At 47.8% G+C, this 22,747-nt stretch overlaps 1 protein-coding gene across 1 annotated transcript; it reads left to right on the forward strand.

Annotated features, from left to right (window-relative positions):
* The first annotated feature begins 1,094 nt into the window (after positions 1 to 1,094).
* Positions 1,095 to 3,590, forward strand: SOX21 (SRY-box transcription factor 21). The gene has a single exon (XM_080659365.1). It carries the CDS (start codon positions 1,244 to 1,246, stop codon positions 2,072 to 2,074), a length of 831 nt encoding a protein of 276 aa, XP_080515491.1. The 5' UTR covers positions 1,095 to 1,243; the 3' UTR covers positions 2,075 to 3,590.
* Positions 3,591 to 22,747: the final 19,157 nt, after the last annotated feature.

The raw sequence follows: 22,747 nt of genomic DNA on the forward strand, positions 1-22,747 counted from the left end.
GAGGTGACGGCGCGGTTTCCTTAAGTCCCCTCCTCCAGCACGTTGGCCTCCGCGACTGCCGGGTTCTGGCCAGAGAACCCTGGAAAGAGGGGCCCCGGCTCGGCGCACACGCGGGAGCACACTGCGAGGCCAGCGCGCCGGCGCACGAAACTTGGGCGAAGTTAGTTGCAAGTGCCCGGCGGAGACACAGAGGAGCGAGGTGGGGACGCGGCCGGTGCCGGGCCAGCCGCGCCGAGGCAGCGCCGCCTTCCACGCTCAGCGCTCTCCGAGATCCCAAGTCGGCCGGCGCGCCCGGAGGGGCTCGGAGCTAGCGGAGCCGGCATGGCCCCGGGTACTGTGAGACGCGGCGCCTCGACTAGTCCGGAGGATTTCCTCTGAGGCCCGGGGACCCCAACCTTGATCAAGCCACATCCTACCTCCTTCTCCGACCCGCAGCTGGAGAGGAAGACCCGCGAGGCAGGTGCTGGGGGCGCAGACAGTGCTCCCCTTCCACAAAACCCAGCCTATTGGGGGAGGGGGGGAAGAGTGGGAGGCCCCATCAGCGCGCCCTGCCCGGAGTCAGGAAGACCGGCTGGAGCTGCTGTATTTGTATAGATATCCATTGCTGCACTGTTTTCGCGTGGTGCGCCCGGACCCTCCTCCGCCTCCCCCTCCTCTTCCTCCTCCGGGACCACCTCTACTCCTCCTCCCCCACCCCCATCTGCTACTGTCAAATGAGAAAGTCACCGAGATCCCAAACACTCCAGCCACCGAGAGCCCCCTTTGGCACTTGGCAGCACGCGGCGATTGGCCTCTCGGCTCAACTTGGTGGAACCTCCGCGACCCAACTTTCCGGGCTGCTGTGCATTTAAGAGAGAAAAGACTGACCAGGGGCTGAGCTCTGCCGGGCAGAGACTACCTGCAGGGAGTTCGCGAGAAAACGCCACCGGAGAGGAAGGACAAAAAGAAAGCAGAGGGCAAACTGCCCCGGTGGGGTGGGGGCACCGCCTGAAAGTTACCGTGCTGCGGAGTTTTTTGCCCGAGCGCTCTGCCAAAGAGAGCAGGGCAGCCTGAGACGCGGCGCGGCCCTGGGCTGGTCACCCGGCCCCCTCCTCCCGGGCGGGAGCGACGCCGGGCCGCGAAGTGAGGCGCGGCGAGCGCCGGCGGGCCGAGCGTGTCCCCGCGGACAGCCAACATTGATTTCCTCCGGGCCAAGGGCGACTGCCCGGGCGGCGGCGGGCTGCAGCCGCGGCACGGCGAGAGCATGTCCAAGCCGGTGGACCACGTCAAGCGGCCCATGAACGCTTTCATGGTGTGGTCGCGGGCTCAGAGGCGCAAAATGGCCCAGGAAAACCCCAAGATGCACAACTCGGAGATCAGCAAGCGCCTGGGAGCCGAGTGGAAGCTGCTCACGGAGTCGGAGAAAAGGCCGTTCATCGACGAGGCGAAGCGCCTGCGCGCCATGCACATGAAGGAGCACCCCGACTACAAGTACCGGCCGCGGCGCAAGCCCAAGACACTGCTCAAAAAGGACAAGTTCGCCTTTCCGGTGCCCTATGGTCTGGGCGGCGTGGCCGACGCCGAGCACCCGGCGCTCAAGGCGGGCGCCGGGCTGCACGCGGGCGCCGGCGGCGGCCTGGTGCCGGAGTCGCTGCTCGCCAACCCGGAGAAGGCGGCCGCTGCAGCCGCCGCCGCCGCCGCTCGCGTCTTCTTCCCGCAGTCGGCCGCCGCCGCAGCAGCAGCAGCTGCCGCCGCCGCCGCAGGCAGCCCCTACTCCCTGCTCGACCTGGGCTCCAAGATGGCAGAGATCTCCTCGTCGTCGTCCGGCCTCCCGTACGCGTCGTCGCTGGGCTACCCGACCACGGGCGCGGGCGCCTTCCATGGCGCGGCGGCGGCGGCTGCAGCGGCCGCCGCGGCCGCCGGGGGGCACACGCACTCGCACCCCAGCCCGGGCAACCCGGGCTACATGATCCCGTGCAACTGCAGCGCCTGGCCCAGCCCCGGGCTGCAGCCGCCGCTCGCCTACATCCTGCTGCCGGGCATGGGCAAGCCTCAGCTGGACCCTTACCCCGCGGCCTACGCCGCCGCGCTATGACCCCGCGGGGCCACCTTGCGAGGTTCGGTGTGCACACATGTACATATGTATAGGTACGAGCTCTGCGGCCATCCGGTGCGCCCTTCCGCCACAGGGGACCTCGGGTTGTTTGTACATAAGATGTATAGGTACCGGGCAGAGGCAGAGATGCCAGTCGGGGCGCGAGTGCGGGTGTGAATTCACAGGATCATTTCAGAACCGCACTTCAGCAGCCAGCTTTAAAGTGGGCAGTTATATTCCGGCAGCAGTTGGCGTTTGTTTTGCACTTCGGAACCTGTTGCGTTTGGGCCCATAGAGGTGGAGAAGTAACTTTTTGACATGTTGGGCACTCCAGTTTTGTTTGTTGGAAGTTTATTGTCGGTTTTATTTTTGTTTCTCATCTTTCTTTTTTTTCACTCCTAGTCTGTGTTGCATGCACACTGTTCAAATGTTAGGTCTGAAATGGCTGACACAAGGGAAAACCAGATCTATGCTATTAGTTTCTTTGGAGCGGGTTGGTTCTGAGCAAACTTGCTCCCTATTTGTACTATTTGAACTTTGCAAATCTCTGCTCTCTCAAGCAGAAACCCCAGACCGAATCCATTCTTGACCAGTGACCAGCTAGAATCTGGCCTTTTGTATGTGAGATGATCGCGGTTTCTTACGCCATATGCAAATCAGAGCAAGAGCTCTTTCTCAAGAGCAAGGAATGCAAACAAGAAATATGTGGGAGATTGAAAAGTTGTCAATTGGATCTTCCCCCTTAAATAAAAACAAAACAGGTAGAAATCACCCTGAGTCCACTCACTTGGATTTCTGACACAGTTTCTAGCAATGTAAAGGCCCTGTTTCTATTTTCCCCTATGGCTGAGATTGTAAATGTGTACATGTTCGTGAAAACATTAAGTCTGAGAATGTGTTACTTGCGTTGCCCTAAATTTGAGTCAATTTTAGACTCTAAAGCATTTTGAGTATCAAAGTTAACTTTTAAAAATTGCGGTACTATTTTAGAATCACAATGTTACCTAAGATTAAATCAGACTTTTTTCTGTCTGAGTGGTAATTATAAATTTATTATTTAGCAAAACTGAAAAAAAACACCACAGAATTGTTTTGACAGATGTCTCTCGTTGTCAGCCAGCATTTCTCCACCAACTTGAACCGTTTAAATGTGTTTTGGAGTTCCCTCCCTAATTAGCTTATTTTTTAGATCATCTGCAATTCATTTGCAATTTATGATAAAACACATTTTAGAGAAAAGAGCCTTCCTCAATTATAGGTTTTGTGTTTCTTTTTAAGTGTATATATTTTGACTAATGTTTGTGAATGAAGTTGGCTAACATGTATTTAGTTTCATTTTGGCTTTATGTAATATACAGTTTTTAAAAGTTTAAGTATTGGTTTTAACCTTTATGTGTAAATGGTTTTCTTGTGTGATCTTCTAATTTAATTTTAGACATCTAAACTATATCTGTAAATTAGAATCTGACTATCACTCTGTTCATTTTTTGAACAAAGAGTTTAAATAAAGCCTGAACCAGGGAAAAGAGAAAATCCTCTATTTCTTGTTGAGTTCCTAACAAGATTTTTATCTGAATTGCCCTTACGTGCCTGGTCCAGGTGAAGTGTAAGGTATCCTCCAAAGGCAGCCTTTGTTTCACTTTTGAATAGATTTACTAGGAAATCTAAATCAAGCCATTGTTATTCAGAGCCAAAAACCTGATTTATCACATTTTTAATCGTGAATAGGAAAGAAGATTTAAAAACCCAAGTAGTTGTATTATCTTGGGGGAAAAAAAAAAAAAGGCATTCATGAACCAGTAGAACAGAGCCCATTGAAAACATCCAGACCGTTCAAAGCATTTCACTAGTTTCCAGTAACATTTTAAGAAGGGAAAGTTGCCTGACCACTTTATCTTGTTAGTAGGAGAGCCCCGCCACTTAAATCAGTGTAATTTGTTCACGTATCTTTGGCATATGCCTTATTTACACCTTAAGATTTTATTTGGAAGAATTATCACAGCTAACAACAACATACAACTTTTGGCCTCTATAGGGCTTTATTTTGTAATGCTAATGGCATTTAAATGGAAGTATAACACATTCTAATGGAGGGGGTTGAATTTCCAGATCTAGACAAGTTCCCACTGGAAAATGTTTGAAATCACAAAGGATTTTAATTTTAGAGAAGAGATTATAAGGCACCAGGAAGAATATCAGAGAAAAAATTAATCAAGGGAGATCTTTATTTTCCTCCCACGAAGTAGAAATTCTCAAGACACAACACTCAACTAGTTTTAAACTCCTTCCCCATTGACAGAGACCATCTCTTGAGCTGCACGTCTTTATAAGCAACCCAACTCTTTAAAGTCATTGTTTTCCCCCAATGGAATGATATTTTAAAAACCATGAAAAGTTTTGGAAATGTGAGAAATAGGCTCTGCTGGTTTGACCCTGATTCACTAATTAAAACGATCCCTCTCCTGTTATTCCCCGAGCTCTTTGCAATATTATAAGTTAATTCATATGGTTCTGAGCGATTATGCAAAACTAATTTGGACTGTCCAGGGGTAATTATCCCTGACACGGTTAATTAAATCCTTTCAAGCCTCCGTCTTTGCCTTTTGTAGTAGCCCATCACTTCTCAACACGGAACTTCCTGCGGCTCTCTGGAAATCACCCCAGCCCTAAATCTTAGTTACCTCCCTGAGACTTGCAGCTCGGCCCCACCGGCCGAAGATTCCCCGCCCCCTACCACCCCCTCCCCCTTTCCCAAAGAACAGCGCTTTCTGGGAGCCACGCTCTGGAGTATTGAATGAGAAGAGGACTAGAAAGCTAGGGAACGGGAGGAGGGAGGATGCCTGGGGTGAGCGCGCAAGGTCATACAGCCAACAGATTGTGCGGCAGTTTGAGTACGTCCACAGGCCACAGGGGGTGACTAGTTTATCACTCCTCCGTCTTCAATGGCCTTGCTAACCGGTTGCGCCGGGAGAAAGCTAGGCTGTGCGGAAGTAAGGGGAGCGACCCCGGGACAAGAGGAGGTGGAGAGGGCCCGGTGTGTGTAAGAGTCTGAAAGTGACCCACAGATACAGCGCTGGGACTAAGCCAAGAGCTGCTGCAAATCGAGATCTATCCACCTATGCATCTACCTCTCTACCTCCTTCCTTCCTCCCTTCCCTTCCTTCTGTTTGTTCTCCTTGCATTGTCGCTTCTTTTTACGGTTTAAAAAAAGCCACATTTCTTGGGTAATCACGGTTGCCTAAGGGCTTTAAACAAGTCTCACATGCGAGGGGCCAGGCGTGTTGCCTTTCAGTTTTGCGCAAACAGGTGGAATTGTTTTGCTCGAGCTATAAGGACCGGAGCTGGGGAACCCGGCCGTTCGAGGGATGGCTTTGGGGAGCAGTGGAGTCACTTCGTTTGACCATTTCCAACTCCCTCGCCTCCAAAACTGGAACAAACAGCGCGGCTCTCTCTCTCTCTCTCTCTCTCTCTTTCTCACTCTCTTGGCCGGGGGCTGCCTCTGCGAGGGGCGCAGAAGATGGAGAAGAGAATCGACCGTCTTCCCAGAGCGCCGTTCCAGCCAATCAGAGCGCGGCTCGGGCGGGCGCTCCCCGCCGCCACCGCCGCACCCTCGCGGCGAGTGAAGTTCCCTGCAACTCGCCCGCCCGGAGTGTCCGCATCTTTCTTGCGCCCACTGCCCAGCGGAGGCAGAGAAAGCGCCGCCGTCCAAACTTTATTAATCTCTCCTGCGTTCTTTCTCCCTCAGCCCAGTGCATCTCAAAGGTCAGCCCTCTTCTTTTAAAAGACTGATATTATTAATTCACTGACAACCCCCACCCATTTCTTTTTATTCTCTTGCAGGGGGGGAAATGGGGCGGGGGGAATAGTGAAAAGAGCTTTTTTAAAAATCTTTTTTTTTTTTTTTTGTCCTTCAGTGGGAGCGTTTAGACAGTCGAGGAGGTTTTGTCCGGGAACAAAACGCAGGGTTGGGAGGTTTTGTGAGAGTGTTGTTTGTTGAAGTGGAGCTAAGAAAAAGCGGCGGCTTTCTCCTCATTGTGAAGAAACCAATCAGTGGTATTTGGAAAACTGTTAGCATTGTGCACTTCTTCTGTGTCCATTGTGAGGCGTTTCTTTTCACAAGGTTTTTTTTTCAGCCGATCCAGCTGGCCGGAATGAATAGCGGTGCAATGTGTACACGCTTTGTCCCTCCGGCCTTCAAGTAGCCCCCATTGAATAGACTAAGTTGACACTGCGTGACAGTGAAACAACATAATAAAAAATACATGAGCCCCTGAATAGGAGCAGGCGCATAAATAAATAAAATGGGTGACCAAAACTGGATAAACTGAATGACAAAACGGTGAAAGGGGAACAAAAAGATATTTAACACGCTAGATTAGCATTAGAATGCGATCTACAAGGCAGAACAATTGATGAATAGGTTTACCGGCCAAGAAAGAAATGGACTAAATGCCCTTTGAATAGATATGCTTTTTGCAAGGGCTTTGAATAGATATGCTTTTTGCAAGGGCTGAATGGGAAAAGGTAAAGATGAAGCTATGCAAATGAGCAGGGAACTTTTTATATATATTCTTGAAACACACACATTGCGGGAGAAGAGTGCCGCCTCGGGATGTTTATAGAAGCAATAATTGCCGTTATTAGCATTGTCTGCAGCAGATAGAAACTGAACAGGTTGGGATAATGTAGGGTAGCAGTAATTCTTCCTCTAATTAATGGTCCTTTGCTACTTGAAAAAAAGAAAAAAGGAAAGGAGAAGTAAAAGTTATGCAGAAGTTAGGTTTTCTTGGGTCCCTTCGCCCAGCATTGGAATCTGTGGAGCAGCAAGGCTGGCAATTCCAAGAGGCATACTGATCTTAAAACAGGCCAGGGAGCCAATCCTAGGCTCAGGGGTTGAGGCCTGATTTCCATTTATGCTGCGTTTTTGAGAGTCTAATACAATGTCTGGTACATGCCAGGTGCTGAATGAATAGTTGTGGAATGAATGAATGAATGAATGAATGAATGAATGGAAATTTAAGGGGGGGAACCCCCGCATCCGTGGGGGAGGGGGAATACCAAGACCAGCTTTTGTTTTTCAATGCCCCCCACTCCTCATCCAGGGGAGCAGTCCCGGCGGGAAGGTCACCACCACCTTTCTCAGGGTTTTGCCTACACCTTTCCTGGGCCACACAAAAAGATGTGAAGACCAAAAAGTTAGGAGCAACTACTGCTCTCCCCATACCATCTCTGTCTTCACCCCCAATCTATCCTAAAACCAGAGCTTGTGAGGAGCTAGGCCTGACTGCGTAGAAATATCTTATCCCCTTAAAGAATCAGAATACACTTAAAGCTTGTCTCTTTCTCTTGGGTTTCTTCCCTTGGCCCCACCCCGCTGCCTCCAGGTTGTAAGTCTTTCACTGAACCCCACGGGCTGAATTGCCTGCAGAGGCCAGCCGCTAACCCGAGAGCTGGGCCGTCCTCCGGTTCCCGGCGCTGTCCTGGAGGCGGGCGTCCATGAGGACCTTTGCAGCCAATGGTATCAGCTGGTTTATTTTCGATGGTTGACCACCAGGCCTGCCAGGATGCTGGCCACCCAGTCGTCGAACTTTCCAGTCTTTAGTGCTGCCCCTAACTTAAATGATGTAAAGTATAGCCGGCCCAGCTGACGTCTCTGCGAATGCGGGGGGGGGGGCTCGGAGGGCACTGAGCCCAACTCTACCGACCTCCCGATGGCCCGCGGGAAACTGAATTTTGAGTAGCAGTGACAACTTCTTTTGAATTGTTGTAACAAAAGGGAGGTGGGGGAAATCCCAAACTCTCAAAGCAAGGTTCTTTTTTTTTTTTTTCTTACTTTCTTTTTGAAAGAAGCAATTGAACCTTACCAAGCGATTGGGGGAGTGCAGAAAAGTCGCAGATTTTAAAGTGTAACCTGAGACATCAGGGTTCAGCTTCCTTGAAAACATGCAAATTCCTAGAAATTGACGAATCTGAGAAACTTGTGGAAAAAAAACTCGTTGCAAGTCACTTTGAGGAGATGAAACTCACAGGGATTTGGGGTGACAGCATGTGGATAGGCAGCGACCTGTTGGATTGGGTTTCCAGATTCAAGGTGGCCTCTGGGCCTTTGGAGACCGCCTCAGCAGCAGAGTAGGGAAATGGTACCCGAAGGGCAAAGAGCCTTTGCTTTTGTGACCCCTCCTCTATCCCCCCCTCCACACACACCCGTTCCCCCACCAGTCCCTCACTGCAGGCTTTGTCAGGTAAACTCCATCACCCTTGCCGCAGCCGCCCCATCATTCACACTAGACTGGATGAAATAAAAACGGCTTTGGTTTTTTAATTCCCTTTGAAGATGTCTCCACCTGATTTCTACGTCCTTTGGGCTCCTTGCTTCATTGGGGGAGGGGATATTTAGGGACTTTTTGACAAACAGAAGTTTAGGTTCTAATTGTAAACACCCCGTTGCTCTCCTTGAATATATTTATTATCATATTAGATGAGGACTTGAAGACGCATGGCCTATTACTTATTTTGAGCCTCTAGGCAAAGAATTCTCCTATTGAGATCGACCAGTGGAACCAGATTTCTTAAGGGAAATTACGAGGACGTCTTCAGACTGTCTTCAAAGAATGATGTTACTGGATTGACAATTTCACTTGGGCACGCTCCTCCCTAAGCATCCAACCCCCACCATTTTATTTCGGGATCACCCCAAGGTAATTAGCCATTCTCGGGAAGCTCGAAATCCTGAAAGGAGAGGCGCAGCCTAGGATAACAGAGATGAAGTGAGACTTTTCAGATCGGCTGGCTCCACTGGGGCCACCTTTTCATAAGGTCCGGAAAGGAGAGAAGGGACTCTGGAGTGTGAGCAGTGGAAAGGATGGGGAGGCAAGCTTCCTCGAATGTCACCTCTGTGACATCTGCAGGGAGCCCAGCTTGTGCTCCTAGAGTCCCCACAGGTACCACCCTGCGTTCCCTGCATTCAGGGGACCCTTTAGCACTTTCCTCATTTGCTTTACCGATATTTCTTGTCCACATTCTTGTGCGCATGTGCATGGACACACACACACACACACACACACACACACACACACACGGCTAGGAGTGGACCTCATTTTATTATCACTATGTGTGGGACTTGGGGAGCGTCCGTGATTCCAACAAACTGGAGATCACCCACTTGGGCATCAGGAATTGGGGGAAATTGTGTGGGATTAGGTATGCACCAGACATATGCATTCTGCCCAACAAGCGTCCAGGGGTGGGCAAACTTTCTGACTCGAGGGCCACAATGGGTTCTTAAACTGGACCGGAGGGCCGGAACAAAAGCATGGATGGAGTGTTTGTATGAACTAATATAAATTCAAAGTAAAGGAGCGGAGGGGAGACCAAGAGAACCGGATAGAACAGCCGGATCCGGCCCGCGGGCCGTAGTTTGCCCACGGCTGGTTAGGCACTCTCTCTCCCTGGCCCTCTCCCATTTAAGCTGCAGCTTTAGAAAGGTGTTTTACACTAAATGGTCGGAGTGATGGCCTATGGTTTCACTGTGCTACACAAACCGGTCAGTGAGCAGGAGAGGAGGCAGGAGAACGTGGGAGCAGAGATGGAGAACCTCCTCAGGGAAGCATAGAACAGTGGGTGCTGGGCGGGACGGAGGGAGGATAAAAGAAAAAACAAAACCAGGACTAGAAACAGAATAGAACCGCAGCACAACACTCACTCTTCCCTTCAGGTTCAACACCTGGGGAAGGGCAGAGGAGGGACGGGACAAGCAGAGGAGGTTGAGGAGCCAGCCCGCCAGATTTCCCCCCACCCGGACTCCTCGGCAAAGCCCGTTCAGCTCTACCCGAGAGAAGAGACGATCCCGGTTAAGGAGGGAGGGGTGTGGGAGGCGGAACGGGCGATAAGCACGCGGGTTCTGGGAGGCTCCGCGTGGAACTGAAGGATTTGGAAGCGAGGGAGGGTCCTGAAAGTCTCCCTGCCAACCCTGGCGACGCCTCCCTCTGGGGTCCGGAGCTAAATTAGAAAGAGGAGTCTCTGACATCGGGGACACTCCCCCTCAACACCCCCCCCCCCGGATTTAACCCCTGCATACCCACCGTGGAAAACAAGCTGCGCAGCCTGACACTTAGATGATTCGTGGGGACCTGTTCAAGAAAAATTAAATCACACTTATGGTAGAACTTTGGAAGAGGGGTCGGTGCCAGTGAGGGACTGTGAAGCTAAAAGTTCTTTTTCTTTCCCTGGAAATCTGCTCCAGCCAGATCCGTGGGACAACCGGGAGCGCGTTCTCAGCTAATCGCCTAGTCCCCCTTGGCAGCCGCCGCCGCCCCTGGGGCTGCTTGCCCAGCGTGCTGGCGGGGCAAAGGCGCCCCCTGCTTTGCCCCAGACCACACTTTCCTTGCCCTTCTAGAGCCCGAGCGGCTGTCCTTCCTCTGCAGGGATTTGGTTTTCTCCTGCAAACCTAGACTTGAGAAAGAGTTAGAGCGGCTGGTTAATTAATATGTATTCCAATGGCTGTTTCAGGCCGCGCGAATAAATACGAGCCCGCGGCAGCAGCCCGCGCCCGCTCCCTTTCTCCTCTCGGGGGTGCGGGGAGCCGGAACGGACGAGTCTCCCACTCCCGATACCGGCGGGGGCACTGGGTCGGCCGAAGCCAGCGCCAAACGCGCCCCACCTGGGCGCCCGAGCGCACAGATCCGCGCACACCTGCTCCCGCGGGTCTTTGGATACTGTTTCCTTTCCTTCTAGAAGCCTGCCTTGACTTCTGTTGTAGAGATGGAGACCTGAGGGCTCTTCAGGGCGAGCGTTACCCGACAGGAGTCTCTGTGCAAAACCAGGGGCCCTGAACTTGCCCTCCGGTGTTGCCGCATGGAGGTCGTGACCTACCTGGGGGGGGGGGGGGCGGGGCGGGGAGGGCGGGGGCAGAGGCGCGCACATCCAGCTGTGAATTCCAGGGAGAGGACCAGGCTCACGGAAGGCGTTTGTTTTCTGAAATCTGCGGGCGGACGGCAGCCGCAGGAAATAATTACCCACCCGTCACATTTCCAAAGCCCCCGCCCCCGCCAGCTCGGAAAAGTTGCCCTTGGGCCTCTTTGTCTCCCTGGAGCCAGGGCGTCTTCGTCTTTGGAAGCTGTGAAAAGTGGCAAAGCTGAGTGCCCGCGTCCGCCTCGGCAGCTTCACCACCCGCCTCGCCCAGGACTGTCTCCTCTCACGCACACCGGCCGCAGCGCAGCCCCGGCTCGGAAGGAGGTAGAGGCTTGGCGTGCTCTGGCTCAGGCTCTTGGGGACTAGCCCGGATCCAGGCCTCAGTGGGGCCTAAGGCTTTCCTCAAGCCTCAGACCCCCACAGCTGGGGAAATGCCAGAGCCCCATGTTGCACCCTAGGCTGCTATCTTTGCCCCCCACCTTGAGTGTAAGCAAAGTCGGTTCACCCACCCAGGGCCGCAAGCTCAGGCCGGGCCCGCAGAGAAATGCTTGGCACCACACTGCTGAGCAGGGCGTTTCATTAGTTAGGATGAGCTCCAAACCCAGGGCGAACTCACCCCTTGGAGCTGTGATATTTTATATATATATATATATATATATATATATATTTTTTTTTTTTTCAGAGAGGAAGGGAGAGGGAGAGAGATATGGAGACATCAATGATGAGAAAGAATCATTGAGCAGCTGCCTCTGCACACCCCACACTGGGGATCTAGCCCAAACCCCGGGCATATGCCCTGCCCAGGAATTGAATTGTGACCTCCTGGTTCTTAGGTCAAGGCTCAACCGCTGAGTCACTACAGACCAAAGGAAGGAACTTCCACAGTCTGAGCAACAGTAGGATTCCCCAGACATCCTTGAAAATCAAGACAGAAGCCCCTTGATAATTTGCTATTTCTGGTATCAGCCACTCTCCAAGTTGAAACCCATTTTATCATGACTGCCAGCAGATGGGTCTGGGGAATGCTGTTAATGAAGGAAAAAAAGTTTTTCTCACTTTTCTGCTTCAACAAAACAAACCATCAAATACCCTTTCCCCTTGAACTAAGAATGTTCAGTGGCAAAAGCTTCTGGCTTAATATGGTTTTTGAGAAGTGAAATCCATGCACGAAAACCCAACTGGTGAGCACATTCCTCACATGAGGCCTCACCTTGTCTTCTCTCCTTAGTTTCATGTGGGTCTTCTGACATTTTTCTGAGCCCAGGTAAGTGACAGTGTTAGTAAACCTGGTGTGATGCTTTATATGCTTCACTGTTAAGGATTGGTAAGGGAAGAGAGCTGCCTTGTGCTGGCTGTGCTGAAGGAGATGACAGAGGAACAGGGGAAGATGTGTCCTGCTTCTCATGGTACCTCATTCTCCAACATACTGAGTGGTAATGAGCAAATACCTTCACCTCCATCCCCACAGCTACCTACCTACTCACTCCTGGCTTCTGTGTGCCCACAAACACTGCCTTCTCTCCTGTGACTGCAGGCCAACAACGCTCCCAGCCCGGGCCAGTCCCTCTGCATGGGCACTAGATCCCATCTCTTCTCATGATGGTCCCTAAAGATCCCCACCTGCTATTCATACCTAGCTACCATTCCATTCCTCTGTTCCCATTCACACTCAGTTCATTGAATAACGAAAGATATCTATATTCTCCCCTTGAGAGTGGGCGAGACCTAGTGACTTACGTATGACAAATAGAATGGCAAGATGATAGGATGGCACTTCATGACCTCCTTCTCTCTCTCAGCTCTTGCTCCCAGGGAAGCCAGCAGCTGCTTTGTGAGCTGCTCCGTGGAGAGACTGTCATGGCAAGCAACCGATTCCTCCAGCCAAAGGCCAGCGATGACCCGGGCCTGCCACCAGGAGAGTGAGTGCCGTGGAAGTGGATCCTCACCCAGCTGAGCCCTGAGATGATGGCAGCCCCGGCTGATACCTTGATGGTAGCTTTGCGGGGAGAGCCAGAGGACCTCGACAAGGCACCTCTGGATTTCTACCCCACAGAAATCATGTTTGTTGTTTCCAGCCATGAACTTTTGGGGTGATTGGTTATGCAGCAAGAGATAACTAATTAAGCATGTGATTTACTTAAGGATGTGGCTCAAGAAAAATCTCTCCTCTTTTTTCTGCAATATAAAATTTTTTCTTCTTTAGTAAATAATTATTGCCAGCATTTAAAACATGCTATTCTTTCTTTTAAAAAAAAGCTCTCACGACCCCATTTCCCCTTCCAGCTACCATTCCATTTCTCTGCTCCTGTTTACACTGAATTCGTTAAGTAACAAAGGATATCTATATTCTCTATCTCTAATTCCCTGTTTCTTCTCCTCTCTTAAACTCCCTCAAGTCAAGGTTGTTTCCTCCCTAAACACCATGCCACCAAAACCTACTCTGATCCAGGTTACCAATGACTTCTTCAATTGAATGATCAGTTCTTACCTACCTTAACCTACAGCATTTGACTGAATTGATTACTCCTGCTGGAAACTACTGGGCTGCCAGGTCACCACACTCACCAGGTTTTTCTGCTGTCCTATGGGATGCTCTTTACCATTCTCCCTTCCTGGTCCTACTTCTCTCCAGCCTCTTATCAAGCGTTATCAGAGAGATAGGAATTCATTCAATATCCTCTGCAATAAACGGAATGTTTTTGTCACCCACCCCCAATTCAAAGGTTAAAGCCTAAAGCCCAGTGTGATGGTGTTAGGAGTTGGGGTCTTTGGGAGCTTATTAGGTCATGAGGATGAAGCCCTCATGAATGGGATTAGTGCCCCTATTAAAGAGAATCCAGGCAGCTCCCTGGCCCCCTCCATCATTATGTGAGAATACAGCAAGAAGACAGCCATCTGAGAATCCTCACCAGATACTGAATCTTTTGGTGCCTTGATCTTGAACTTCCCAGCCTTTAGAACTGTCAGTAATTAACATGTTGTTTATAAGCCACCCAGCCTATGGTATTTTGTTATAGCAGCCCAAATGGACTAAGACATTCTCCAGTCTTCAAACAAGCTTCAATCATCTTCTTATAGTACTATAACAGTTTCAGAAGGGAAACCATTATAATGTCCATTATATATCTACATAACTGACAATACAGATTTATGAATCAGTATGAGCAAGAGTAAGCTGAATAACATAAACCCTTAACCTCAGTGGCTTAACACAACCAACATTTATTTTCACTGCAACATGGGTTATCAGGGGGACTGTGTTCATCATTCCATCTTTACCTAAGTTTCTCTGACTGCCTCAGCAGCGGATACAGAATAATCACACATTGGCTCTAAAGTTTTTCTCCAAAAATTATACAAATCCCTTCTCACATTTCTTTGGCCAAAGTAAGTCTCATAGCCAAACCAAAACTCAAAAGGGATGTAGGAGTACAATCCTACCCCATGCCCAGAAGCTGGAGGACAAGAACTATTTGATGAACTGCACTACTGACCACCTCTACAGACTTTATGTAAAACATCCTCAATCTTAAAAAGAAAACATTTCCAACTGGGCTTCTTTGTATTAAGAGACAATGTTATCTGAAAGAAAATGTGACTAAACCACCCCTGACTTAACCAGTGGTCTTTTTACCTTTCATTATTGGAAAGACTTCCCAGTGCTTTGCAGGTGCAGCCAAATTTGGGAAAGCCTTGTGATGCTCGCAGCCCTGCCTTTCATCTCAGCCTTTGATAAAATATGTCCATCTCCTCTCTGAATTCACAGCTTGCCAGGCAGTCTTGCTGCTAGGGATTTCCGGAAGGTCCATAACCACACCACAGGATTTGAAACTATACTTCTGCGGGGCTTTAAATAATTTTTATTTCCCATGCTTGTTGGGGGAGGGGGAATGGGAGGGAAGAAAAGCCAAACTGTAGCCCCAGCTTTTCCTTCCATCTTTTTAATCTTATATCTTTACTCTTTTTTTAAATTATTTTTTAATTTAAGTTTTTTATTGTTTAAAGTATTACATATGTCTCCTTTTTTCCCCCATTGACCTCTCCCTGGCGGCCGTTCCCACCCCCAGCACACACAGGTCTCACTAACTGACCCTCTTTCAGGAAATTGTCTTGTAGTTCTCCACCTTTGTCCTCCCTCCAAAGTCCTATACATCTTTCAAAAATCTGTTCAAATCTCATCTTCTAGATCTCATATCCTGCCAACTTTTGATGCCACTTGCAATTTTTCTTTCTCTTCTGTTTTTCATTGTATTTTTGTTGTTCCTGTTTTTGTTCTGTTAGCCACTTACTGGCTTAATTGAATTTAGTAACTGTATGTGTCTGTATGACACAATTGTGTGAAAAGCAGAGATGTCTTACTTATGGTGGTATATCAGTACAGTATCCTCTCCTTCCCTCAGTGCCTGGCTCAGACCCCTGGCCCAATGCATATTTGGAATAATTTACTCTATTTTGTGTTGGAGCATCTTCTAACCCTTTTGGACCTACAAACAATTGGAAACACTTCTAGCTTTAATCATTCTCAGCTTTCTCTTCTCTTCTGATCTTAGTATGTGTATGTAGTCTCACTATGATCTCCTCAGTCAATTCAAATCTAAATGCCAGATCCACTTCAGAGAAGCCTAAATCTTAACACTTAAAGACTTCAATCAAAAATCCTCTGGGCTTATATCTTTTCTTTCCTGTCTGTAGATATGTTAGGGGCAAGAAAGGAATTTTGGGGACTGGCTATGGTTGTGGGAAATATTGATCATGCTCTGTTAACCATGGTTGCCTTGTGTTGGTTAAAGAAAGGACATTCTGACCTGGCTGGGAGTTGTATGCCCTCGGGACCTGGGAGTCAACCTTGGACCTGGAAGTCAACCTTGGAATGTGGTCCATTCTCATGGAAAGATTAACACCCTTGTCGCCCAAACAAGGGAGTCCCACTCCAGCCTCCTACTTCCCTATGCCTGTAATCCCTACTTCCCCATACCTATAATCCAATTTGCCTGTGTAATCTTTGATCTACCCTATATAAGTAGCTGGTTTATGTGGGGGAGAGGGGCGCGGCAGAGCAGATTTTTGTGGATGACCTGCTGCTCTCCCATACTGCCAGCAGTATTGGAATAAACAGTTCTTTTCTGAACCTCCAAGTGCATATGGTTTGTCACTTCCTGCCGACCTGATTTGTGCCATAACAGGTATAAGGAGCTGAAGAAAGGAGATCATTAAATACCCAACACAAGAAGAACCTGTATAAATTGGGGTGATTAAGGTGCGCTGCTTTAACACAACCTCAGAATTTCAGTGGCACAACACAATAGTTTCTTGTTCATGCATATCACAATCCAAGGCAGGACATGTGGCTTTTCTCTTAGAAGTGACTCAGGACCCAGACTTCTTCCATTTTGTTCCCAGGCCATCAAGTAAGGGCCTTCTGGATTCTCTGCATTCAGCTGCTTGACAATCAAAGACAGCCCATGGTTTTTGCAGGGTTTTATGGCCACGCCTGAGAACAATGGGCATTACTTTAGTCCATATTGCCCTGGCAAACATGCCAACCTGATTACAAGGAATGTTGGGAAATTTAATTTACTGGTGTGGCAAGACAAAGAAAAGAGGATTGGTGAACATCTAACTTGTTTTTTCCGAAGGACTTAAGAAGTTATTTTGTCACTTTATAATACTGAGAACACTGCTCCAACACTTCACTGAATAGTGAGATATAAATCCTTCTAAAGGGAGCATGGGGAGATCCTCGGTAACAACAATTAGTTCCTCCTCCCCTTTATCTATACTAATAAAAAGGTAATATGCTAATTAGACCAGATAGACTGGACATCCTTCCGGACAAAGCCTCGGCTGCGAGGGCCGAGGCAAGCTGCCAAAGCTGGGAGAGTCCATCGCAGAGCCCTGGCCAGGTGGGCAGGACCTCCCTCTGTGCAGCATTGATCACAGAGCCCGGGCAGGGTGGGCAGGGTGGGCAGGGCCTCCCTGGGGGCGGGGATCAATGGTGGAGCCCTGGCTGGGTGGTCCTGAGAGAAGGTGCAGGCCAGGCTTAAGGAATACCAACCCCCCAGTGCATGTATTTTGTGTACCAGGCCTCTAGTATATTATAAAACCCAAAAGTCACTCATTCTCAAAGACAAAAATCAAGAACTAAATAATGAGCTTCTTCCATCAGATACTGCTCTTCTCTCCCTGAACTGAGGTTATAAGAAATATTCTAAGTGTTGCTCAACCATAGCAGGGCACCAGGGTCAAGGTGAGTTTTTGAACCTAAAGGTAATCAAACCACTATGAAGATCTACTTAGGTAGAATTTCCTAAGACTAGATCTCAGGCATCCCCTTCTAAAATTTTTTCCTGATGATTTTGGTGCACACCCAGCATTGATTGAAAGAGGTTGTTCAGACCTGAGCAAGAAGTGTCCAGTAGACCCATCCTATATAATAAAAGGCTAATATGTAAATAGACCAAACAGTGGAACAACCAAACAATCAGTCGCTATGACCTGCGCTGACTACCAGAGGGTGCGCGGGGAACATGGCAGGTGTCCACAGCAGGCGGCAGAGCGCAGAACATGGTGGGCATTACCCGCCCACAGTGGGATGGTAGAGCAGGTGAGCAGGGGTGCCAGACTAAGGTGGGGTGCCGGTCACTGTCATCGGGGCAAGCCTCTGGTGGTTACTGAAAATTCTTTGTTCCTGCACACTGCAGTCTCTCCCAGGGCTCACACCTTCTGCCAGAGCTGCTGCTCACACCCGCTACCAGCGCCCAGCGCAGGCCCGATCGCTCAGCACCGTCAGTGTGTGCGAACAGCAGTGGGAACAGGGCTGCCGGCAGACAGGGGACCTGGGGCCACGGCAAGAGGGGCCAGGTGGGGGCGGGGAGGATGGGCCAAGACCCACCCCTATGCCCACCCCAGCCTTGCAGCCCACAGTTCCTTTCAAGGTGCACGAATTCATGCACTGGGCCCCTAGTAGTTAGATAATTGTCATGTTTTATGCAATAGTAAACTTTTTTTTAAAATTTAATAAATCTTTATTGTTCAGATTATTACAATTGTTCCTCTTTTTTTCCCCATAGCTCCCCTCCACTTGGTTCCCACCCCACCCTCTGTCCTTACCCCCCCACACTGTCCTCATCCATAAGTATACAATTTTTGTCCAGTCTCTTCCCGCAGCCCCCACACCCTTTTCCCCCAGAGAATTGTCAGTCCACTCCCTTTCTATGCCCTTGATTCTATCATATTCACCAGTTTATTCTGTTCATCAGATTTTTTTATTCACTTGATTTTTAGATTCATTTGTTGATAGATATGTATTTGTTGTTCATAATTTTTATCTTTACCTTTTTCTTCTTCCTCCTCTTAAAGAATACCTTTCAGCATTTCATATAATACTGGTTTGGTGGTAATGAACTCCTTTAGCTTTTTCTTATCTGTGAAGCTCTTTATCTGCCCTTCAATTCTGAATGATAGCTTTGCTGGGTAGAGTAATCTTGGTTGTAGGTTCTTGCTATTCATCACTTTGAATATTTCTTGCCACTCCCTTCTGGCCTGCATAGTGTCTGTTGAGAAATCAGCTGACAGTCGTATGGGTGCTCCCTTGTAGGTAACTAACTGTTTTTCTCTTGCTGCTTTTAATATTCTCTCTTTGTCTTTTGCTCTTGGCATTTTAATTATGATGTGTCTTGGTGTGGTCCTCTTTGGATTCCTTTTGTTTGGGGTTCTCTGCACTTCCTGGACTTGTAAGTCTATTTCTTTCACCAGGTGGGGGAAGTTTTCTGTCATTATTTTTTCAAATAGGTTTTCAGTATCTTGCTCTCTCTCTTCTTCTGGCACCCCCATAATTTGGATGTTGGTATGCTTGAAGTTATCCCAGATGCTCCTTACACTATCTTCATATATTTGGATTATTTTTACTTTTTGCTTTTCCAGTTGGGTGTTTTTTGCTTCTTTGTATTTCAAATCTTTGACTTGATTCTTGGGATCCTCTAGTCTGCTGTTAGGTCTCTGTATAATATTTTTTATTTCAGTCAGTGTATGCTTAATTTCTAGTTGGTCCTTTTTCATATCCTCGAGGGTCTCACTAAATTTATTGGCCTTTCCTAGAAAATTCTTAAAAAAAACCTTATAACTGTGGTTTTGAACTCTATATCTAGTAGTTTGCTTTCCTCCATTTCTTTCATTTGTGATCTGTTTCTTTGTCTCTGCATTTTGGCTGCTTCCCTGAGTTGATAGCATGGCTTTGTGTGCTAGGTGTCCTGTAGGGCCCAGTGGCTCAGCCTCCCCAGTTACCTGAGGTGGACACTCTTGGTGCACCCCTTTGTGGACTGTGTGCACAGTCTTGTTGTAGTTAAGCCTTGATTGTTGTTGGTATCACTGGGAGGAATTGACCTCCAGGCCAATTGGCTGTGAGGGTCAGTTGTGTCTATGATGGGAGAACTTCTGTGCTGGAGACACCCTTATGAGACAAGACTTGCAAAAGCCTCTGTGCTCAGCTTAGATGGGGCGGAGTCTCAGGGCAGAGCAGACAGCATTGGTTTCCCAACAGCCCTGCCCTAATAGGACCCTGTGTCTCAGTGTCCCGTAGTAATTGCTGCAAGCACCTCTGAGAGAAAGCCGCCCTCGAGTTCCGCCCACTGCCAGACAGTCCAGTTTCTCCCCGAATGAGTCTGGGTCCCCAGAGTCTCGCCCAGAACTGGAGTTCAGTGCAGTTGGGAGCTTTTGTCTCCCTCCCGCTTGAGAAAGCCAGTCGCGTACTCAGTTGCCAGTCCTCTCCACACACGTCTCAGTACCTCTGCCTGCTGTAGCTCCTCTGAGTCTCAGTGTGCTTTTCTCTTTCCTTCTAGTTGTAGAATTTCCACTCAGCCAGCCTTCCTGTGGTTCTGGATGATGTTCGTTTTGTCTTTTAGTTGTAGTTTTGAAATTGTTGTGCGAGGCAGCAGTTTAGGTGTTTACCTATATAGTAAACTTTTATGAATTTGTCTTGGTCAAGTAAATAAACAAGCAAAAGTAAAAATATTTTGTCTCTCAATTCAATTTTGTAAAAAACTGTGTTGGTGAAGACAATATGGTGTAAATGAAAAAATAAAACTAAAGCCAGAACATGGGGTTCTGCAAATTTCCATTTATGTTACCTTAAACAAGTCACTTGCCCTCTTAGAGTTTTTGTTTCTTTATCTATGTAAAATGCCAACATTCTGACCTATCGCCAATTTTTGGAATAGATGAATGCTCTCTTCTCCTAGAAGCACCTTCTTCAATTGGCCTCCAGGACTCCACTCACCCTTGACTTACTCCTACCTCCTTGTTCACTCTTTCCTATCTTCTTTTTTCTGGTTTCTCCTCTTTTGGCTAGCTTTAAAGATTAGGATGCCCCAGGGTTCAGCCCTTGGGAATCTCCTGTCTTTGTTTACACTCACTCCCTTGGTCATTATATTAGTTTTCTACAGTAAAATGAATACCACCAACTAAATGGCTTATCATGACATCCGTTTTCAGCTCATAGTTCTGTAGGACAGAAGTTCAGGAATGGTGTTGTTGGGTCCTCTGCTCAGGGACTCAAAAACGAAGTTAAAGGATATCTGGGCTGAGTTATCACTTGAAGGCTCTGGAAAAGATTCTGCTTCCAAGGTCAGTTAGGTTGTTGGCTGAATTCACTTTCATGAGATTATAGGACTGAGGTCCCCATTCTCTTGCTAGCTGTCAGCTGGGAGCTGGTCTCACTCATAAAGGCTGCCCATATTCCTTGCCACATGGCCCCAGCCTCCAACTTTTGAAGCTAGCAAGGTAGCAATGGAGACTTTCTTATGCATGCAATCAATCTTACTTCAAATTTTTCTCTTCTATGTCTCAAAGCCAGATTCAAAGGAGTCATGGGATTAGGTCAGGCCCATTTGATTCAAATTAACTCAAAGTCAACTGATCAGTAACTGTTATGAGCTAAATGTTTGTGTCTGTCCCCTCACCCCCCAATTTATATCTTGAAACCCTAAACCCAGTGGGAGGGGCCCTCATGATGGAATTGGTACACTTATAATAGATGCCAGAGTGTGCTCTCTCTCTCTCTCTCTCTCTCTCTCTCTCTCTCTCTCAGTCTCTCTGCCATACAGTAACACAGTGAGAAAATGCCCATCTATAAGTCAGAGAGAGAGCTTGCCCCAGAAACTGATCCTGCTGGCACCCTGATCTCAGACTTCAGCCTCCAGAACTATAAGAAAATAAATTTCTGTTGTTTAAGCCACCCAGTCTGTGGTATTGTGTCATGGCAACCACTCATCTACTTTGTTTCTATGGATATGCTTATTGTATCCATCTTATGTTAATGAAATCATACAATATATGACCCGTTGGGTCTGGCTTAGCATAATGCTTTCAAGGATCATCCATCTTATAGCATGCGTTTCTTTTTATTGCTAAATAATTCCATTGTAAGGATAGACAATATTTTGTTTATCCATTTATCTGTTATAGATATTTGGGCTCTTTACACTTTTTGGCTCTTATGAATAACGATTTTATGAACATTGTGTACAAGTGTTTTTGTGGCCATATATTTTCAGTTGTCTTGTGTATATACCTAAGAATGGAATTGCTGAGTGATAGGGTAACTCTATGTTTAATTTTTTGAAGAACTGCCAGGCTTTGTCACAGAGGCTGTACCATCCAGCAATACCTGAAGGTTCCAATTTCTCCACAACCTTGTCAACACTTGTTATTTTCAGTTTTTTTTTTTTATTCTAGTCATCCTAGTGAGTGTGAACTGGTATCTCACTGTGTCATTTGGTTTGCATTTGTTTGTCTTTTATGTTAAAAAGTTAAAAGATGGTCCCTCCAAACATTCATATCACCCTCTTCATCTTGATGTTGGTCTTATGTTTGTTAAAGAATTCTTAAAATTAATGCATATTTTCAACTTGAACCACTTCTTGGAGCAAAAGTGGTACATTTGTAAATGTACTCTTTGTCTAAAATAATGCTTGCCTTTGTCATTAAAAAAAAAATTCACTCAAATTTCACAAATTACTTCTTAGCCCTAATCATCTATTAGTTGAGACCTTTCATATTCAACCCCTCCTCACTCTTCCAGATCCTGTGGTCGTAATGCACCTGCCAGGGTTAGTTTTCTGATAGTTCTAGTTTTTCAGCCTGCTGAAGGCTCTGACTGCATGGAGCGATTCTATGTCAGAAGTGGGATGTGAGGAGGGCGAAGAAGTGCCTTGACATTTTTATCCCTGCATAACTTCTCAGAGAGATAAAAGTCAAGCCTTGGTCAAAGACCAAAAACTGAAAAGAAGTTTGGGATAAATACAAATAATCCTAGACCACAAACTTCACAGCAGGAAAAGGTCAACCAAGGACTACACACACAGTATAATACAGTGGCTTTCAACTGGGAGCATTTTGTGTGTCACCACCCCCCCCCCCCCCCCCCCCCCCCGCATCCCCAGCATTTGGCAATATCTGGAGACATTTTTGGTTGTCTACTGGCATCTAGTGGGTAGAGGACAGGGATGCTGCTAAACTTTCTACAATGCACAAGACAGCTTCAGACAATAAAGTACTATCTGGCCGCAGATATCAACAGCATAAGGCTGAGAAACCCTGATGTAATAGAATATCAAAGAGGACTTTTCTTATCTTTAATTTTCAGTGTATTTCACAGGCTTTGTTTACACCTGTTTGTTTCAAGCTCTTTAGCTCCAGATGATAGTGGAAAGTAGTTCAGATTTCTCTACTTCTATTAAAAAGTAATACTCAAAATTCTGGGAGTAA

The sequence above is a fragment of the Plecotus auritus genome (assembly GCF_963455305.1).
Source record: "Plecotus auritus genome assembly, chromosome: 3".
In the NCBI taxonomy this organism is placed as follows: Eukaryota; Metazoa; Chordata; class Mammalia; order Chiroptera; family Vespertilionidae; genus Plecotus; species Plecotus auritus.